The 20,386-nt window shown below is 43.1% G+C and overlaps 5 protein-coding genes across 5 annotated transcripts; 2 read left to right on the top strand and 3 right to left on the bottom strand.

Annotated features, from left to right (window-relative positions):
- Positions 1-218: 218 nt before the first annotated feature.
- Positions 219-5,404, bottom strand: K450DRAFT_243181 (uncharacterized protein). Its single transcript, XM_051589380.1, has 10 exons — positions 4,981-5,404; positions 4,331-4,825; positions 3,995-4,224; positions 3,305-3,883; positions 2,394-3,214; positions 1,686-2,325; positions 1,574-1,604; positions 741-1,486; positions 508-651; positions 219-436 (listed from the first exon to the last, which is right to left on the bottom strand). The coding sequence occupies exons 1-10, from the start codon at positions 5,312-5,314 to the stop codon at positions 341-343; spliced, it is 4,116 nt and encodes a 1,371-aa protein (XP_051444193.1). The 5' UTR covers positions 5,315-5,404; the 3' UTR covers positions 219-340.
- Positions 5,405-6,526: 1,122 nt separating this feature from the next.
- On the bottom strand, positions 6,527-8,966 carry K450DRAFT_243175 (uncharacterized protein). Its single transcript, XM_051589379.1, has 6 exons — positions 8,727-8,966; positions 8,443-8,457; positions 8,297-8,376; positions 8,143-8,222; positions 7,310-8,079; positions 6,527-7,232 (listed from the first exon to the last, which is right to left on the bottom strand). The coding sequence occupies exons 1-6, from the start codon at positions 8,745-8,747 to the stop codon at positions 6,768-6,770; spliced, it is 1,431 nt and encodes a 476-aa protein (XP_051444192.1). The 5' UTR covers positions 8,748-8,966; the 3' UTR covers positions 6,527-6,767.
- Positions 8,967-10,064: 1,098 nt separating this feature from the next.
- On the top strand, positions 10,065-11,945 carry K450DRAFT_199657 (uncharacterized protein; the record flags this gene model as incomplete). Its single annotated transcript, XM_051584610.1, has 2 exons — positions 10,065-11,177; positions 11,253-11,945. The coding sequence occupies 2 exons, from the start codon at positions 10,065-10,067 to the stop codon at positions 11,943-11,945; spliced, it is 1,806 nt and encodes a 601-aa protein (XP_051444191.1).
- A 194-nt stretch (positions 11,946-12,139) lies between these two features.
- Positions 12,140-14,114, bottom strand: K450DRAFT_288608 (uncharacterized protein; the record flags this gene model as incomplete). The annotated part of the gene is made up of 8 exons (XM_051593548.1): positions 12,140-12,354; positions 12,438-12,468; positions 12,540-12,965; positions 13,036-13,409; positions 13,488-13,534; positions 13,602-13,606; positions 13,736-13,881; positions 13,944-14,114. 8 exons carry the CDS (start codon positions 14,112-14,114, stop codon positions 12,175-12,177), a joined length of 1,380 nt encoding a protein of 459 aa, XP_051444190.1. The 3' UTR covers positions 12,140-12,174.
- A 1,413-nt stretch (positions 14,115-15,527) lies between these two features.
- On the top strand, positions 15,528-19,138 carry K450DRAFT_288603 (uncharacterized protein; the record flags this gene model as incomplete). Its single annotated transcript, XM_051593547.1, has 17 exons — positions 15,528-15,543; positions 15,788-15,810; positions 15,873-15,929; positions 16,029-16,141; positions 16,210-16,528; positions 16,601-16,629; positions 16,703-16,811; positions 16,880-16,933; positions 17,001-17,240; positions 17,312-17,413; positions 17,475-17,531; positions 17,603-17,799; positions 17,880-17,973; positions 18,046-18,258; positions 18,323-18,619; positions 18,692-18,883; positions 18,947-19,138. The coding sequence occupies 17 exons, from the start codon at positions 15,528-15,530 to the stop codon at positions 19,136-19,138; spliced, it is 2,304 nt and encodes a 767-aa protein (XP_051444189.1).
- Positions 19,139-20,386: the final 1,248 nt, after the last annotated feature.

Here is a 20,386-nt window from a genome sequence, read left to right as displayed (position 1 = left end):
TCTCGGGCAAATCCCAATACACCGCGATGGGTTGTTTTCCTGCGTTGGATGCCTTCGGTCACTTTTCTCCCATCTTGAGTTTATCGTCATGACATGACTAAGCTCGAAGAGCGTCTTTTAAAAATGCTCAAAGGGGACTTCAGTGCACGCTGTTCTACTAATTCAAACCACGCGCATGGGTTGATATAATTATTATCATTTTTTCTTCTTTTTAAGATATTGCTTTTAAAAATGTAAAGTGCAAGCAATTCACTGCTGTTATCATTAAATGTTTCCGAATTCTTCATTACGACTACCGTATTGACGGTTGGGTGCAAACTTATTGACGGCGGCAATAAGTTCAGGGAACTTGAGGGGCTATGTACAACGGAGTTAGTTTTGAATCATTCTTTCCACCTTCTGAAATGTGGATATTTACCTTGGTAACATATTCATCCTATTTTAATACATAAACAGTATATTAGTGTCATGTCTCTTAGCTGTGCCTTTGCAAATTTAAAAACGTACCATTCCAATGGATAAACATTTTTCTCGGTCTCCGATCATAGCATGGGCCGTTAGCGCTATAATAGGTATCCGCTCTCCAGTAGCAGCATTTTGTTCAATCTCTCGAATTTTTTGCGTTGCTTCAAATCCTCCCATAATGGGCATCTGCAAAGATGGGTTAATACGTTAGGTTTCAGTTTTGCAATGCACGATGTTCGCCACCACCACCCTTTTTTTTTTTTTTTCATGTGTACCTGGACATCCATCAAGATCAAATCAAATCGTTTGTTCTGGAAAGCTTCAACGGCCAGTTTGCCGTTGGAAACAATTTCGCATTTATGACCAAACTTTTCTAATATTCTAGTCGCCAGCTTTTGGTTGACAATGTTGTCCTCGGCAAGAAGAATGGTGAGTGGGACAGATGTGGAAGAATCACCTTGAAGAGCGGCGTTACTCTCCAGTGCGACAAGCATGGCGGTGGATATGTCTAGCAGTGTTGCAGGGGCATTGACGTAGCTGGCAATAGACAGATCAATGGACATCTTGATGTTCAGAGGCGGTAACGTTTTGGCGACCACCACAATGGGCGTGTAGCGAATATGGCTCAGTTCCCGAACTTTGGTAGCAAGCGATAATTCGTCCAAAACAATCATATCAATTGGGTCACCCGTCTCCCGCAAAATAGGTCCACCCGTTCCTCCAGGGATGGTATGTTTGGCCACTGCTTGAACGTTTGTTTTACGAACGGGTCGTAATTTAAGCTGCTGGATTTGCTCCATGAAAGTGTTGCTTTCCGGTAATCCCAAGCTATCAATAAAGAGAACTTGTCGTCCTTGGAACGGTGCTAGCCGTTGTTCTAGAGATTCAAACTGGTTGCTGCCTACGGCGACTGGCAGTGTGAAGTAGAATTTCGATCCCTTTCCATAGGTACTCTCTACCCATAATCGTCCACCCATCAGTTCTACTAATCTTCGACTGATAGTCAAACCAAGACCGGTTCCTAAAAATAACACATCATTGGGGTTAGTGATTTTTTTTATTTTATTTTTGGTGGTTCTTGCTGTCATAATTTTAATAAAATTCTCACCTCCAAATCGTCGTGTAGTACCACCATCCGCCTAAGTTTATTATAACAGCGTTGTCAAAAAATCCGTTAGTTGCAATGAAGTCGGAATTAGCTGTCACTCAAATTGCCTTACCTGACAGAATGTTTCAAAGATCAATGATAATTTATCTTCAGGAATACCGATACCAGTATCGGTGACACAAAATTGAAGCGTGATTCGTCCATCAGTGATGCCAGCATCACCTACTACGCAAACACGAACATCAACGCTTCCTTCGCTTGTGAATTTGACGGCATTGCCTACCAAGTTGATAACGACTTGTTTTGTACGGAGAGGATCTCCCAATAAATGATCAGGTACATCCGAGTCAACATCGAACGTCATATCCAATTTCTTGCTGCTAGCCTTTACAGACAGAGTCTTGAGAATAGAGAAGATGGTGGATCGTAGATTAAATGGTATAGATTCAATCGTCATTCTTCCTGCTTCAATCTTGGAAATATCAAGGATATCGTCAATGATAGTAAGAAGGTTTAACGCAAGAGAACTGACGATCATCAGGTTTTCACGTTGTTGACGAGATAATTCTGTTTCCAAAGTGAGCGTTGTCATACCAATGATACCGTTCATTGGGGTACGGATTTCGTGACTCATGTTGGCCAAGAATTCACTCTTACTTCTATTGGCTAGTTCAGCTGCTTCACGAGCCAGAGTATTCTTTTGAATAGCATCTCGAAGTGAGTAAACCATTTGATTGATTTTCGTTTTCAAACTATTCAAATACATGGTTAATGAGAAAGCCAAGTTGATAACGTCCAGTGCTCCTTTGTTAATTCTTACCTGTCCATTTCACCAGAAGCTTCAACAGTAATGAGACGAGAGAAATCATTTTCAGCAGCAGCGGCTGTGATCTGAGCGATGGAACGAACTTGAGTGGTAAGATTACCCGCCATCATATTGACATTGTCAGTCAAATCTTTCCATGTTCCTCCTACGGATGGTACGACAGCTTGACCACCGAGTTTTCCTTCTGTACCGACTTCCTTGGCAACCCTGGTCACTTCGGCCGAGAAGACGTTCAATTGATCGACCATGTTATTGACAGTGTTCTTAAGATCCAAAATTTCGCCTCTCGTTTCTACTTCAATCTTCTTACTGAGATCTCCATCGGCTACCGCTTTAGTAACTTGAGCAATGGAACGGACTTGAGTGGTAAGATTACTGGCCATGATATTGACATTGTCAGTCAGATCCTTCCAAGTTCCACCCACCGATGGTACAAACGCTTGACCACCCAGTTTGCCTTCAACACCGACTTCCTTAGAGACACGAGTGACTTCGGCTGCAAACATTCGAAGTTTTTCCACCATGATATTGACGGTTGTTTTAAGATCAGATATTTCTCCTCCAACATCCACGGAAATAGTTTTGGACAGATCACCGTTGGCAACTGCTTTGGTGACTTCAGCAATGGATCGGACTTGGGTTGTCAAATTAAAAGCCATAATGTTGACATTGTTGGTTAAATCCTTCCAGATACCGTCGACATCTTTTACGACGGCTTGACCTCCAAGTTTGCCTTCTGTACCGACTTCTAGAGAAACACGAGTGACTTCGGTTGCGAAGGTTTGCAGCTGATCCACCATGGTATTGATGGTTTCCTATATATGCGGGCATGCATTAATATATGCCAGAGGAAATTCACCTTCCCTTACGGTGACGTACTATCAACCCCGCAAAACATTACTAACCTTCAAATCCAAAATTTCGCCTTCAACATTGACAGTAACTTTCTTGGTCAAATCACCACGAGCGACAGCTTTGGAGACATTGGCGATATCACGCACTTGAGCTGTCAAATTGGCCGCCATAGTGTTGACTGAAACGGTTAAATCTTGCCAGGTACCGCCGACGTTATTTACGACGGCTTGACCACCCAGTTTGCCTTCTGTACCGACTTCGTTGGCGACACGAGTGACTTCTGCAGCAAACATTCGCAGTTGTTCAACCATGGTATTCATTGTGTTTTTCAGCTCTAAAATTTCTCCTTGTACGTTGACCGTAACCTTCTGTGATAGATCTCCTCTTGCCACGGATTTACACACCATAGCAATGTCTCGCACTTGATTCGTTAGATTGGACGCCATAAGATTGACATTATCAGTTAGATCTTTCCAGGTGCCGCCTACGTTCTTCACCACAGCCTGACCCCCTAGTTTTCCTTCGGTGCCGACTTCCAGTGAAACACGCGTGACTTCCGTTGCAAATGTCTGAAGTTGGTCGACCATTGTATTTATAGTATTTTTGAGTTCTAGTATTTCACCTTTGACCTATGAGAGGCAATGCATTTGTTTTTTTTTTCAGAATGAATGATCAAGTCAGGCGACAAACACAAGAGAAAAGAAAAAAAAAGTGCTCCCCAATGGGTCCACAATCATTACCTCGACGGTGACTTTCTTGGTTAAATCACCTCTAGCCACTGCCTTACAGACCGTAGCAATATCTCGGACATCAGCCGTTAGATTAGCAGCCATGGTATTGACGTTATCCGTGAGTAGTTTCCATGTTCCTCCAATGCCTTGAACCTTGGCTTGAACGCCTAAAGTGCCTTCTGTACCCACCATGTGAGCGACTCTAGTCACTTCGGAGGCAAAAAGATTGAGTTGGTTGACTGTGAAGTTTTACCCAAAGAAGGAAAAATAGAATAAATAATTTTCGTGGTTAGCGTTGATTTAGAAAACCATTTGAGCTCTAAATTATTATTGTTTAAAAGTTACCCATGGTATTGATTGTATTCTTGAGTAGTAGTGTTTCGCCAGTAACTTCAACTGTGATTTGCTTGCTAAGGTCTCCCAAAGCTACAGCTGTTGACACTTCAGCAATGTCTCGGACTTGTTCACTGTGATTGCGGGCCATGACGTTAAGGTTGGTAATCATTTGGTTCCAGACTCCCTTTGCATCGTCTTTGTCAACAATAGCTTGACCACCGAGTTTGCCCTCGACGGCAGCTTCGCGAACGACGCGGATTATTTCCAAAATAATTCGTTCCAAGTGATCTGACATAGCATTAACAGCAACCTTAAGAGCTTGTGATTGAGATGAGGCCCCATGATTATCGCAGCTGATACGACAATTCAATCGACCATTCCGAATTTCCGTGGCGACAGCAGCAGCTTGTTGAATACATTGAGTACAACAAAAGGAAGCAGGCGGAGACATAATTAATTCTGGCGGCGATACCATGGATGAGGTATCATCACTGGTTGGCAAAGCTAGAGAAGTTTAGAGAAGAGATGAGGTCGGTGTTACATAGGCGGCGTTATAAATTATATGGGCAAATGGGGTGGGTAGTTACCCATTACTTGGAAGATAGGCCAAAAAATAATTAAAAGAATCCCCATGTTTAGAGATGAAAAAAAAACCATACCGAAATATCCAGCTCCATTATTTGATATCCAACTGGCTCGACCCTGCGAGTCTTGATATCTCATTTCCTCAGGAGTGAGCACAATAGCGGTGGCGGTTGGAGATTCGTAGAAGCGGATTTTTTTTGATGGAGGCTCAGTTTCTTTCATATTTTCAAATCGATCTTGACTAGCTTGTTTTCGGGCCAGTCTGTCCAATAACGAGTTTGTGAGATGTACCATTTCGTTTTCTTCATCGGTCAAGTGGGGAATGTCGAAGGGTTGAAACTCATAGGTTTGAACCTCCATGTTGCTCAACACAGAGCAGACATGTTGAAGCACTTGCACGAGTGCCATGTTAAAAAGTTTCTTTCAAAAGAGTACAAGCAAGCAAGCGAAACTTTGAAAGGAAAGCGAAAAAAAAGCAACAGCAAATGGAAAGAGGATCTGCGTAACAGCCAAGGTGATATTGGTTATAAAAGAGAAAAAGTACATGGCTTGTTTTAAATACAGGAAAGCATCCACTTGCATCATCGACATTGAGCATTGGAGCGCCTTTCTTCCTTACACAGCCTGTTGAAGTTGAACAGGGGATCTTCCAATACTCAGCCGACCCAAGTGGTTCAGTTTTTACATCCACAGGTTGTCTAGCCGCTCGTCGGTCTCGACTCTGCCATATTCGGCAGTGGCAATGTCTACAATTAGGATGCAAATCTCTAGTTGCTTTTCCAGGTTAGTACCATTTCCCAGCCGTAAAGAAGATATTATTCGTACCTGAGGAAAGGATTTTTGCAAACTGGCCACTTGGAAGCCAGCTTTTGGGAAGGAGTAGCCAGTCAAAATTAAGGAGCGCGGAGATGCTTCCAACTCCGGTATTTTCCATTTCAGCCGCAGCGGCTCTCCTCTCTAAAAAGTATTTTTCATGTTTACTTTTTTTTATTCCTTTCTCTCATTCTCACTACTGGCAAAAATTGGTAAGGCAACTTTATTTCTCTTATACACATATAAACTTGTGGCCCCCAAAGGATGTGTAGTATATGATGATCTATTATGAATCGCTACTCCTAAATACAAGCTGTGGATTATTCTAGCACAAAATCTGATCATAACATCCTTTGAGATTACACACGAGTGATATGAGTGGCGCTGGACGCATTCAGCTGGTTATTTAACATATTGTTTTGCTGACCTTTTCTCTCCTGTCCCCCTCTCACAGGCATTTATCCTCGTGAGTAGTTGTGCGTGAACTTCTATGAGTACGACGAGCCAGCCATTAAACTTAATAAAATCCATATTTTTCCAAACCGAACAAAAAAAAAACCTAATCCGCGCGACAGAGTACGTGCGCTTAACTGTTTGAATTTGCTCCCTTTCCATGGGGTGCTGCATACCGTCTTTGCTTCCATACCACACTATATCATTCTTTTACCTTCCAAATGTAATAGCAACGATATTTATTCTTTTGGCTTCCATTTACGCGAGCCAGGCAAGACGTCACGAAAAGATTTACATCATCTGCATTTTTGAGAGCTTCGTCACAGTATAATGAGGTGATAAATGGTAGTTTACGGCCAATGTAGTTTATTAATTGACAATGTATTATGTACGCTTTGAAAATGACACGATGTGGGTGTGGGTCTTTTGGCTTGGGTTCACAATGGCATCTATGGCGAAGTAAGGCCACATGCTTACACCGATTTTAGGCATGTGCATGCAGATTCTCTAATGTGCTTGAATGCGCATGTGGTGACAAAATTACCATACTTTTTGAAGGCAATATGTATTACGGTAAGTGACACCCGGTCTACTTTTATTCTATGGCCTTTGTTTCACTTTTATGGCTCTCTTCTTTCTCTGTATCATCTATGGCATGCCCTTCACCGCCTTCACGGTGAGTCGTGCCTGCAAGTCCTACTCTTGCTAAGGTGCTCCAAACATCGTCCATGATGGAAGTCTGTTTTGGTGGTGGCAGTTTCTGTTTACGGCTAGTCTGTTTAACATGATCGTCTAGATGGATCTCTCCAGTTCTTTCCTCCATGGAGGGATCAAGGTGGCCTTGATCTGTTTGTTTGGAGTGATCTAGCATCAACGCCTCTCTAGCTCTTGCAAACGCCACATCAAAGTTGGTCGGAATATGGTCCAAAAGGATACTACGTCGCACGATGACTTCGCCTGACACTCTCTTGGCATCCGTCCTTTCGATAACAATTCGGATAGGGTCCTTTCCTGGTGCTGGGTCGATCCAAAATTGGAATACTTGACCGGCCACATACAACTAAGGCGTTTCGTTCAATTAGGATACCCTTGAACTGGCTTTGCAAATCCAGGGTGAATGGAAAATAATATGCTTACCCTGGGGTGGTCGTTGGATTCCAAACAGCGTCTGCGCACTTCAGCAATATTTTGAAATGCTTGCTCCCATTCTTCGCCTTCAGGCGTCGTAGTCCAGAAGATTTTGCTAACCCCCAAATCTTGAGCTGCTTCTGCGCTGGCAAGTAACATGGCCTTGGCATCAAGCATGGAGCCGTAACTTAGCTTGGATACAATGTCATCGGCAAACACAAAGCTCTGGATATGGGCCTTGTACTTTTCACTTAAGTGAAGATCCATGGCACAGGTCGGCGCATACCCAAAGCACTTGATCTCGAAGTCAGGATTGTCTTTTCGGAATTCGTCGAGATAGTCAAGTAACATGATGGTCAGTATGGCTGCTGTGCCTGATCCGAGGCTATGTCCAACAATATACAAGGCTGACGTGGAATGGACATTAGCATATGCGATAAGACTGGGTCCCACCTCTCTCAAAAACCATTGAGCAGACGCCTTCCAACCAGAATGGACAAGCCCGCCTCGCCACTGTTCATATTCGCACGCCAAATCCGTCATAGTATCGAACGCGCTCATGGTGCCTCTGATGGAGAGTACAATTGAGTTGGTAGCCCTGTCCCTGACAATGAAATAAGATGGTCTGAATACTTCAGTTTTGCGCCATTCATATGCCAGCATGTCTTCGTTGGATATCTTGAGAAAATTCACGACACTGAGCATGTCGGATTGATTGCGAAGCCCGTCTGCCCATATACCATTGCCTTTGCCCATAAAGTGTATTCCTCGCCAGCCATCTACAATGTATATTTTATAAGCACGAAAGGGAGACCATTGGATATCAGAATTGACAAACTTACAAGCAGCAATAGCAAATGACCAGAACCTTGAAGCAAGGTCGATATCTTCCAGATTATTTACAACATCCCACGTTCGTTCTCTAAGAAACCGCATGTATGTGTGAATAATGTAGACGCGGAACGTCATGTAAGATGTCAGCCATAGAAAGCTTACCTTGGTAGATCGGAATAAAACTTCTCCAGTACGGCAAATCCTGTTAAGATTTGGTAATTAGATAGTTCAAATCCTTGACCCTAATGTCATACCGTCAAAAATTAGCATAAGTAAGTTTGAATTGGTTGTAAACGAGGGTGACTCACAAAGGCAGAGAGTAGCTTGGATATGGTCTTGAGCACAGCGCCGGTCTCTTTTGACGTTGCCCACGTTCCAATGGTTTCCAGCATTGAAGAGTTTGATTCTTCATCCATAGTTGATTCGTTGGTATTATCGTTTAGCGAGCTTTTGGAAGAATTCGATGCCGAGGGTATAATGGATCCAAACCAATTTGAAAACCAGGACTTTTGATCCTCCGATGCAGCCTGACTTATGCCATCTGCACCCATTTCGTTAGCAGGACCTGACTGGCCATCACTTTCTTCATATTTTTGAAAATGCATGCTATCATCACTGGCCTTTCGCTCAAGCTGTAGTTGTTTCCGAAACTCGTCTCCAATTTGCTGATCTGTCAACATAGCGGTGGACTGAGCGGCAAGCGATGTGCTGCTCACCGATGTTCTCCGCGGCTTGCCGTTTGGACTGGTGGGCATATTACTGGATGAAGTAGGACTATGTGGATCGTATGATTGGATATTGGCATCTTGGTAGTGATAGTAGATTCGACATTGAATGGCACCTATATTGCTAGCCAAATTCCGCTTTTGGCTCACTACTGAAACATTGCTAGACGCTTGCTTTTTTTCCCAGATCTCGTAATAATTTGTAAATACACTAGGCATCCCTTCCAAGTGTTTCAGTCGTATTTCTGCACGCCCAACGTGCTTGTCCGGAAGGAGTATGTGAGACTCGTCATATAAGTCGAGTTGAATGGTGTCAAATAGTTGTGCATGATATGTAATTTGAAATTCAAATCCCTCGTTCCATTTGCCCTCAGCTACCTCAGATGTCGATGTCTGGTAAACCTTGTCTGACAGCATACAGTCAGAAGATTGAATTAATTTCTCTCTAAAATTGTCTGATCCTTATCTTACCTTCAAACGTGACCACGACATATGGTTTTTTGATAGGTACATTGAGGAAGACATTCATGAGGATTATCTGGAAAATGCTCGGGGGTGAATGGTTGTCATGAAGATATATATGTTTTATGAACTTTCTCGCTTACCCGTATGCTACCCGGTGGAGGAGCCGTCCGGGCTGTTATGGTTGTGTCCAAGGCATTTCTTTGTTCGACTTGTGTGATAGGAGGACTTTTTATGTCATTCGACCATTTCGGCGAGGCATGAAGGTCAAGCCCAGATGAGCTGGAGGTGAGCGTCAATGAAGGAGCTCTTCTCTTTGGCTTAATCGAGTTGGATTCGTTCGATGACATGCAGAATCGTAGCTGTTTAAAGAACCAGCAGAGCTCGTCAGTCTTTCCTTTTCTGTTGGCTTTTAAAAATTTAGACCCAACAGCAGCCATTACCCTTGGTTTTGTACCTTGTCCCTCGTATTTGAACGATCGCCCTGTGAGGCAAAATAACCATATAGTTTCACCATTTCTTCTCTTATTCCTTTCCGTATTCACTTCTTGCTGTGATACGGTTACGATACTTGAGATAAAAATGTTCCGGCACGCAATTAGGTATTTCCATATTCGGATTTGGAGCCAACTTAACTCTATGACGCTGTCCCTTGATTGCTTCAATTGGAAGTGGTTCAACCAATGGTATATATTGGGTAGACCTTTGCGGTATTTCCGTGCCAAGGCCCTTCTTTTCTCGTAATGAATCTAAAAGCAAAAGTACTTTGGGGAGTAGTTTTACTTGCTTGTCTATGCGCACCGCCGGTTTCTGCCCAAGTACTGTCGGTGCAGAAAGTTCAGGCTTGTGATCAAACCACCGACATCAAATTATATCAGCTCAACTTGACATATAACGTAGGCGCCAATACATTATACTTTTATACTGACGGTGAAAGCAACCGACTGTTGCCAAATGCAACTGCAGGCTTAACTATTCTACTCTATGGATCTCCTGTCTACAGCACCGTCTTCGATCTATGCAGCTTCAACCAGCCTTTTCTATGTCCTATCCAACCCAACACTCAGTTCAACATCACAGTCAACCAGACGCTCCCCTCCAGCATTATCGGTCAAATACCATCATTTCTATTTGGACTCCCTGATCTAGGGTTGCAAAGTAAAGTCACCATCAAGTCACCGGCAGTCAGTAACGAAAGTCTATGCATAGTCACAACCATGGCTAGCCCAGGGGCGGCTTCTTTACAATCTCCTGTGGCAGAGTGGCTATCTTTAGGACTTCTCATTGGCGTTATCGTCAACGGCTTAATATCGTTCGTCAAATCCTTGCTTGGAGATGGTAGTCTTGATACAGCCGTTTCGACCACATCGTTTCCGCGGGTAACCGATGTCGTACTCTTCTTCCAGTATGTTTCCTACACGGGTCAGATGAGTTTAAGCTATCCTGAACTCTATCGTGCCTTCACCCTCAACTTTGGATGGGCCATGGGACTAATGAATGTACCGTTTATCGACAATATCGTATCAGGCGGATCCAGCCAGAACGAGACTACCAGCACTATCAATCACTTGGTTAACATTATGAAGCGGGACGCGGTGTTGCCCATGGACACACCAGCCAATGCGACAGTTGATGGCATAAAGGCCTATGCAGAAGCTCTCAACTTACCTACCCATTATCTGTTTTTGAGAACGTTATTGGTGTTTGCTCTGTTATTGGCTCTTCTCACGGTTTTGATGTTCTTGCTATGGGTTTTAATCGGCCTTCTAGCGATCATGGCATGTCTACAGTGGAAGAAGTTGAGAGCATACGCTGTGCAATGGCCTTGGCTTTACATTGGTTATGCTTCTAGACTGGTTTGTACCTGCGTGCTTTAAAAGAAATCTATATTGTGTACATTTGTGGCTCACATTTTCCTCTCCCTGCTTTAGGCATTAATGGCACTACCTCCCATCCTTACTTACGCGTGCTACCAATACCTCAACCCTATCTCAACAGTTTCAACTGCTTTAGCCTGCGTGATATTGGTGCTTTATGCTATCTTGCTATTTGCAACTACCTTCTTTATTCTCAAAGCTGCTCGTACAGAAACGCTATTCACCAATACTTTGAACCCTCTGCGGTATGGCTACCTATATTCATCATATCGACAAGTGGACTACCTATTCTTTCTTCCTATGCTAGTGTATACCATTGCAAAAGCTTTGGTGCTCGGACTAGCTTCAAGCAATGGAGAAGCCCAAGCCATTGCGAACCTTTGCATCGAAGTCTTATTTTTGGTTGCCCTTATATTTGTGCGACCCTATCCAAATATCAAGTCCAACTTTTTCCAATCCATCATGTCTTTGGTTCGGGTCATAGGATTTGCCTTGCTCGTAACATGCGCAACTGTATTCGCCGTCGATGTTGCCACCAAAACAAAGCTTGGATTGGCTTTAGTAGTCCTCCATTCAGCTACAGGAGTTTTGCTTTATATCCTAATGATTTTAAATCTCATCTTTGGCATTCTGGAAGGAAGAAAGGCAAAAAATAACAGAAAACTAGCCCCAGAAGAGAAGCAGAACACTGAAACGGACGAATCTATACATTCCGCCAGAAGCGATGAAGAGGTACCTCGAACATAATATCATTTGTAAAACAAAATGTATCCTTCATTTTGTAACATCATGAATTTGAACCCTCTTTGCTGACACGAAGTAGACTTGTTGGCATGTTTATGACATTTGATACCTTGTATGCTTATTCATTTATTTTTGACATATTGTATGAAAATGTATTTTTATAAAGCTATCTCTTTTATCCATATGATGTAATAAGCGTTCATTTATAATGTCTTGGGGAGCAGTAATTTCGTTACAAAGCTGGGTTTGCATTCTTGACGAGCATCTGGAAGTAGGCATCGAACCAGGTTCCGGCTTGAGGAGCAGGTTGGAGAGCATCGGCTTGACCGCAGTGGAAGTCATATCGTGCTGCGGTAGAGTTGCTGGTACCGTCGCATTCACCACCTGGCTTGACCCACATGAAAGCATCGACCTATAGGGCATAAGCGTTAAGATTAGAAAAGCTGTAGGTATGACGATGGAGAAAAATGCATGAAGATCGACATTTATACTTACGTTGGCTACTCCAGTGTTAGTGGTGGGACGACTAGAGAGAGAATATGAATATCAGCATTGAAGTAATCATTAGAATCGCACCAAACGAACTATCAAACTTACACTCCAAAACCAGCACCGACAACATTACACCAGTCACCCCATGCAGATCGGATGTTTTGCTGACCGTTACGACCGGTGTCAACAATGAAGTTGGCAGGAACATTGAGGTTCTGCAACAGTGGCGTCAAGGCAGCGATATAGCTGGCTTCGTCTGGAGTGCTAGATCCTGCGGTAACTGGATCAGGAGTAGTGGCCTTGAAGGCATTGTAGTTGGCTACATTGGTAGCGAAACCACGGATAGTTCCGCCATTTGCCATACCCAAGACTTGAGCAAACAAGGTTGCAGCAGGTTGCAAGTTGCTTGGCCAGCCAAGCCAACCAGCATGGGCAGCATCAAGATACAAAGCGACATTGCTGAACTGCAACTTTTGAATGGCATAAGCAATACCTTGCTTATAGTCATCAGCAGCTTCACTGCACTTGGCACTAGTATAAATGTAAACATTAGTTTTTCTCTTCTATATCCGTTTTGTAAGAGACAGAAAGCTTCGCTTACATTCCAGAGTTGGTAACAAGGTTACCCAAGCTGTCGGGCTCAACGACGGCGACAATTCTAACGGTGGGATAAGCAGCAAATGCAGCAGCAACAGAATCAACGTATGCCTTGTACTTGGTGAGACCATCGTCAGCAACAGAGAATTCTCCATTGGAAGCAGCAGCAGCACAGTCACGGTTGGGAAGATCGTAGACAACGAATGTAACGACTTGAGTCACACCAGTTGACTTTTGAACAGCAACAGCGTCGTCTAAGGTGGTTGCGATGGTAGGAATCTTAGCAACGCTATCCAACCAGATAGCGGTACTGATATTCTCAACCTTGGCAGCCTTAGTAGCGTCGGTAGCATCACCAGCAGTGGTAAAGGATTGAACCTATCGATCATGAATGAGTTAGCTTACGTGTTTGCCGGTGATATCAGCTACTCAAAATGAACTAACCGAAGTGGCGACCTCGGATGCGTAGAACTTGCCAGCATAGAAGGCACCGGCGGCGTATGCTGTATGACATAACAAAAGGTGAGATGGTTTACAAGGCTAGGTATCCATACTGATGATGCTACTAACGGTTGCTTCCGTTACCACCTCCAGTAGTTCCAGTGGAAGTAGAAGTGGCAGAAGAGGATGTGGTACTGTTAGAGAAAAGAAAATTAATTGAATGCTCAATAAAATGCGACTTTTCAGATGTCTTCCAAACTCACGTGGATGATTTTGTGGTTGTCGTGGTAGCGGTAGTTGTGGTTGTAGGACTGTTGGTAGTAGTGGTGGAAGTCTTTGCGGTGGTGGTCTTGCTAGATGATGTCGTTGTAGTGGCAGCAGTGGTTGTAGTTCCAGAAGATTGCAAGCACTAATAATCAAAGTTAGCACTGCCATGAGTGGAAGTAAAAGTGAATCAGAAGTCTTTTTTACCTGAGAATAATATGGGTTGCCAGCTTGTCCAACACAGGCCCATCCAGCTTGGCAGCAGGTGGTACCGGTCCAGCCGATGCCACCACACTGACCCCAATTTGGAGAGCAGCTCTGTGCAAGAACGGAGGGGGCAACAAGGGCCAAAGCAAGAGAAAGAGAGGCAAATTTCATGTCGGATTGAATTATTCAGTGACGAGTAACTTTGAAAGTTTCTTCAAGCTTGGCTTTATATACCTTTCCCTGGAGGACCCCACATTGGAGTCATCAACTTTCAATGCGTGGAAATACTTTGTATAGGCGAAGTCATGCCGACACAAACACCCATTAATGTTACACTGACAGGGTGAGCCACAGTGTTTGCCGGTGTCTAAACAAAAGAGCTGATGTTAACATAGCTAATGAAATAACTGACATCAGGATGTTGCTTGACAGCATACTTTTGTTCCCTCTTACTGTAGCAAACCCGTATGGAACAAGTCAATCGACTATTTTAATGCTATAAGATCGTGATTATGTCTCAGCTCGAGCCGGTGCTCGTGATCTCATTTACGGCGCGTGAAAGTTACACTGCGCAACTTTCTACTGTACGTCGTTACTCCGTTTCCAAGCACTGGACGGTATTGTTATGATACCACACTATAGCCTGGGCTCAAACTCTCCGGAAAATATCACTCTAAGCAGTCACCAAACAACTGAACATATGTACATTAAACTTCAAACCTCTATGATTTCAATCTTTTCATCTAGCTTAAGAATATACTAAAGGCATTCGTGATCGCGTGGCTTGTATGAAGTATGAAAATTAACCAGGATACCCTTCTAGGGTTTACCCCAGATCGCCTTTTACGATTTGGTGGTAATTTTCCTGGGATACCTCGTGGCCGTTGGAGCCTTTCAATATGTACCGAACAAATTTTTTTTTTCACGTTCACAAAGCCCTCGTGGCTCTCACAAAAGCGCTATTCATTGAGACACCATGCTATAGAAATTGTACGAAAGCGATTTTATTTACCCCGCGGGGTACACAGATGTGGTGGAGACTAGACAATAAAGTTGTTGGGTTGTGTGGATATTGCTAATCGAGAAAATTTTCCGAATACAAGGAAAAAAACGGCCGTCGTGACCTGTGGCCATTAGTCCCTACCAACATACACTTATGTAGTGATTTCAAGCGAAGGGAACAATATAGCTTCCTACGGCATGACTATAATTGCAGTAGCCGAAAGTCTAACTGAAGTGATAGACCACAAATTAGAATCCATAGAAGAATTTAATTAAGTTCCATTCGATTAATATTATGTCTAGAACAAATCTATCATTCTACAATCATAGCTTAAAAATATAAATTGGTCTCCACTTATTACGGATGTGAACGCTAAGGCATGTGCTGCTGTTGTAACCAAATACTGGTCGGTCGTCATGAGTGGGTGAAGAACGGCTGCGTATATATGGGGCAGAGTCGATGATTTCATAGTGTTACCCACCTGGTTGTAGTATTCCCATGCAATACAGTGGTGGAGACCATTGAGAAACTGACTATATCGAAACGACTGCTCCACAAATTGAGAACCTTCGTCGCTAGAAATGGACTCTGCACGAAGTGAGTGAAGTAATATTACCAATGTATAAGCAGTGAAATGCGAATATATTAAATTCTCAAAAATCTAAATTTTATTACTTGCTTTATATACCACGTCTGTACCGAACGGCCAAAAGAGATCGACTTGTGTTCTACGTTTTGACACTTGCCTCATAGAGCTAAACGTACGAATCATGAAGGTTTCAGCCATTTCACTAGCTATAGCTTTAAGCATTTCACCCTTTGCATATGCCACTTCTTGCAGTCAACCACAAGCACAATGTGCAGGTACTTTTTAGACTATTAAATATTTTATCATTTGATCTATCACTGATGAGATTTTCAATTAGGTGTTGGCTATTATGGCCCAAACTGTTGCACTGCTGGTCATCACTGTGTTGCGTCTAGTGCGTACATATCCACTGTAAGAATTTTGTTTTTTAGCAAGCCTTGCCCAACTCTTTCTATCATCCCTTATTAACAATACCGAACATTATACAACGCAGTGTGTCAGCTATGCCGAAGATCATACTGCCCTACCTAGACAACGGATCAAATCTCCGTTGGCCGTCTCAGAAATCGCCTCACCAGCAGCCACAGCTCTTCCTCCAGTATCAAGGTAGGAAGAGAAAGCAAAAAGTTGCATTAAAGTCTGCATAGCGTTGACACGATTTTTTTTCCTTGCAGCTATGTATTGAATACGAACGGGCAATGGGATAGTGCCATTTCAAAGGCCAGATCCTTGGTCTCGAAAATGTCGATAGAGGAGAAAGTCAATATTACAACGGGTATGGGTTGGCAAGAGGGTCGCTGTCTAGGTAACACGCCACCAATCCCACGCCTTAACTTCACTGGACTCTGCCTTCAAGACTCGCCAGCCGGAATCCGTTTTACAAAGGGTATTTCTGTATTCCCCTCTGGCATCAACACAGCTGCTACATTCGATAAGAAACTTATGTACGACAGAGCGAAAACCTTGGGAGAAGAATTCAGAGCAAAGGGTGTGGTAAGTAGAACAAAGACAGGTTCTGATCATAACGGTAGGGCAATATGTAATATTCTCATTTTTGTTCCACAGAATGTGGCCTTGACACCTATGATGAACTTGTGAGTATTATTGTTTCCCACTCTATCCATACCTGAAAAGATAGAGAACCAGTTGCTAACAAACACACATCAGAATGCGATCTCCTTATGCTGGTCGTAACTGGGAAGGTGCAGGAGAGGATCCTTACCTTGTCGGTGTTGTTGCTTCGCTGACAGTCAAAGGTATCCAGAAGAATGGCGTCGTAAGTTCCCCTTTATAGAGCCTGTGAAGATCAAAGAAAGCAGATAACTGATACGGTTCACCATTAAGATTGCTACGGCTAAGCATTTTGCTGGAAACGAACAGGAGACAAACAGAAACTCTGTAAGCTGTATAAAATTGACCTTTCTCTTTCTGCACAGCATTAAACTAACACTATAATCGATTCCAGTATTCATCTTACATTAGTGATCGTGCTATGCATGAGTTATACATGTGGCCATTCCGTGAGTCGGTTGAAGCTGGAGTTGGAAGCATTATGTGCAGTTACAACAAAGTCAATGGAACATATGCGTGCGAAAACGACAAACTCATCAACGGATTACTCAAGGGGGAACTCGGATTCCGTGGCTTTGTGCAAAGCGATTGGTCCGCAACCATGTCTACTTTGCCAAGTGCCAACGGAGGATTGGTAAGTTATAAACATTTGGGTAAGTCCTTCGTATACCCAGTCTTCCCTAATTGTTTGTTGGTGATTTTAAGGATATGACAATGCCTGGAGATATTCAATTCCACTCTGGTGACAGCTACTACGGAAAGAATTTGACAAAGGCTGTTGTTAATGGACTAGTTAAGGATTCTAGGGTAAGTACGACGATTACTAAGATTTTAAACATGAATCTGAATTGACGTACTGTTCTCATAGTTGAATGATATGGCCGTAAGAGTACTATCTACTTGGTACATGGCTGGTCAAGACAAGGTGAGATAAATTATTTTTTGATTTTGCATTTACCATCGATTATTTGAAGTTAACCCCCCGTCGATCATCAGGACTATCCTGAGACCAACTTTGACAGCTGGGACTTAGTTCCTGAGAAGTTTGTTGACGTTCAAGGAACACATGCTCAGGTTATTCGCCAGGTAGCAGCTGCTTCTGTTATCTTGCTGAGGAATGAACAGAAGACTCTACCATTGCAAAATATCAAAAGATTGGGAGTCATCGGTGATGACGCCGGAGCAAATGCAGGGTACGGATATATCTTGTTCGAAAGCGTGAAATTTCTTCTAGAAAGTGTACTTCCTAACATCTTACTCTCGCGTATTTCAGCGGACCAAACTCTTGCGAAGATAGAGGTTGCGACCGTGGTACTCTTGCAATTGGTTGGGGTTCTGGAACTGCAGAGTTCCCGTACTTGGTCACCGTAAGTTTTTGATTTTGTCTCAATTTACATTACCCATGGTCTCATCTAACATACTTATATTCATTGATGTAGCCGTTCGATGGTATCAGTAGTCGCGCAGGAAAACAATTCAAGATTATTCCATCTCTTGATGATTACGATTACGATTACGCTGCCAAAGTCGCTTCTGAAGTAGATGTTGCACTGGTATTTGCCAACGCTGATTCAGGAGAAGAATTTGTCACAGTCGAAGAGAACGTTGGAGACCGCTCGCATCTCCAACTGTGGCATAACACTGAGAAATTGGTAATTATTGGCATCCAACTTATACTGCTGCTAGTCTAGCTTTCTCCTAATATCGCTTCTTCAGATCAAAACTGTTGCCGACGTCAACCCCAGAACCGTTGTTGTGGTACACGCTGTCGGTCCAGTCGATATGGAATGGGCTAACCATCCAAATATTTCCGCCATTGTTTGGGCTGGTCTTCCAGGTCAAGAATCCGGTAACGCTCTGGCTGATGTACTTTTTGGTGACGTTAACCCGTCTGGACGCTTGCCATATACAATTGCCAAAGCCACCAGTGACTATCCCGTTAGAATTGAGAAGAGCAAAGATATCAAGTATACAGAAGATCTTCGTTTGGGCTACCGATGGTTTGAGTCAGGGGTACGAACAACAGTTTGTAAGAGTACAACTTGTTATATGACGGATGGAAGTAAACTAACGCAGTCCATTTAGCATGTAGATCCCATGTTTGAATTTGGTTACGGTCTCTCCTATACTCAATTCAACTATACCGATGTCACCATCGACAAGAAGGGTTACAATGTGGAGGTCAACGTCACGTTGCAAAATGTAGGTGGTGTGGACGGAGCTGAGGTACCTCAACTCTATCTTGAGTTCCCAAGCGAAGCCGATCAACCATCCAAGGTAGATATATAAGTACATGATGAGAGACCATCTTTAACTGTTATCTAATATAGTGTTTTCTAGATTCTACGAGGCTTCGAAAAGGTGTTTTTGAAAGCTGGCCAAAAGCAGACAACCACCTTCAATCTTGATTCCAAGTTGATTAGCTACTGGAACGTCGAAAGTCAAAAGTGGGTCGTCTCAAAGGGTGATTACATCGTTCACCTTGGCGCATCAATCAGAGATATCCGCCAAAAAATCACATTCACCATATAGAACCGTGCATTATAATTAACATCTGCATTCCTTACTATTCTCTAGTCATTTTCATTTCCTTCTCCTTCCATATTCATACATGTAGCTTTCACACATCATCTATTAATGTAACGTAAAACCAGAATTATAATACAATATCTACGACTTTTGATTATTCGTTGATGTAGCTGCCGCAGCCGCCGCCGCTGCCCGTTGCTGTTGAATCATTCGGACTTGGGCTGCAAGTTGATCTCTATGCTGAAGCAACTGTTGTTGAAGTTCAGGACTAAGTTGGCTATATTGACTAGCGAGTCGAGGATTACTTTGAAAAAGTGCTGCTGCTTGTGCAAGAGCATCCACTGAAATGAAAATTTGACGTTATTAAATATTCAAAATGGATCTGTGATACAGTAATTTTCAGTACCTGGAGGTTGCTGTTGTTGCTGCGGCTGCGATTGTTGTGGTTGTTGTTGCGGCTGCTGCTGCTGTTGTTGTTGCTGTTGAGGTGTTGATTGCCCAGTGGCTGATGGTGTAGTTTGCATAGCAAGTCGGGCCTTTTCGGCTTGTGCTCTAAGTTGCTCTTGTTGGGCTGCCTGCTCAGCTGCAAATTGAGCTTGCTGTTCCACCAGTTGCGTTCGAAGCTCCGTAGAAAGATGTCGCTCTGCCTGAACTGTTAGAGCTAATGCTGAGGGGCTCTATTCATATTGAGTAAGGTAAGTTACATATGCTACATATGCGCATAAGTTTAAACACTATTTCAGTGACAAATTGCTAACCTTAGCTTCAGCGTTAAGGATATTGGAAAACTTCTCAAACAAGGCAGCTCGTCGCTTAAATATCTGCATCGCTAATGCATCTGCTGAAATGAATACGTATTAAAAATGATTTAGTCTTATAGTATGTCAAAATGGTATCACTACTGACCTTCAACATCGTTATCTTTTGTGCTGGCAAGATCCCTTTGAGGGATGCGGTAAACATGGTATGGAAGAAGTCGAGCAATTGCATCCTCTGGTGAATCAAAAGGCTTGTGTATGTCAGGTGTATTCACGGAGATATGGTCATGCTGTAGGGCCATTGCCACTCTACAAAGGAAGGGTTGCTTAGATTATATTTCGATCAATAGCTACACGACCTACAGAATGAAGATCAGCGCCTACCTTCCTTTCACTTCCTGGTTCTGGAAATTCTCTTCAGGCAATCGTTTATAAATGTGCTTATTTGACGACACTGAATAAACACTTTCAACAGGAGCTGTTGGAGTATTTG

The sequence above is a fragment of the Umbelopsis ramanniana genome (genome assembly GCF_025399195.1).
Source record: "Umbelopsis ramanniana AG unplaced genomic scaffold K450scaffold_31, whole genome shotgun sequence".
Classification (NCBI taxonomy): domain Eukaryota; kingdom Fungi; phylum Mucoromycota; class Umbelopsidomycetes; order Umbelopsidales; family Umbelopsidaceae; genus Umbelopsis; species Umbelopsis ramanniana.
Note: the sequence above shows the minus strand (reverse complement) of the source record. Positions and strands in the feature narration are given on the sequence as shown.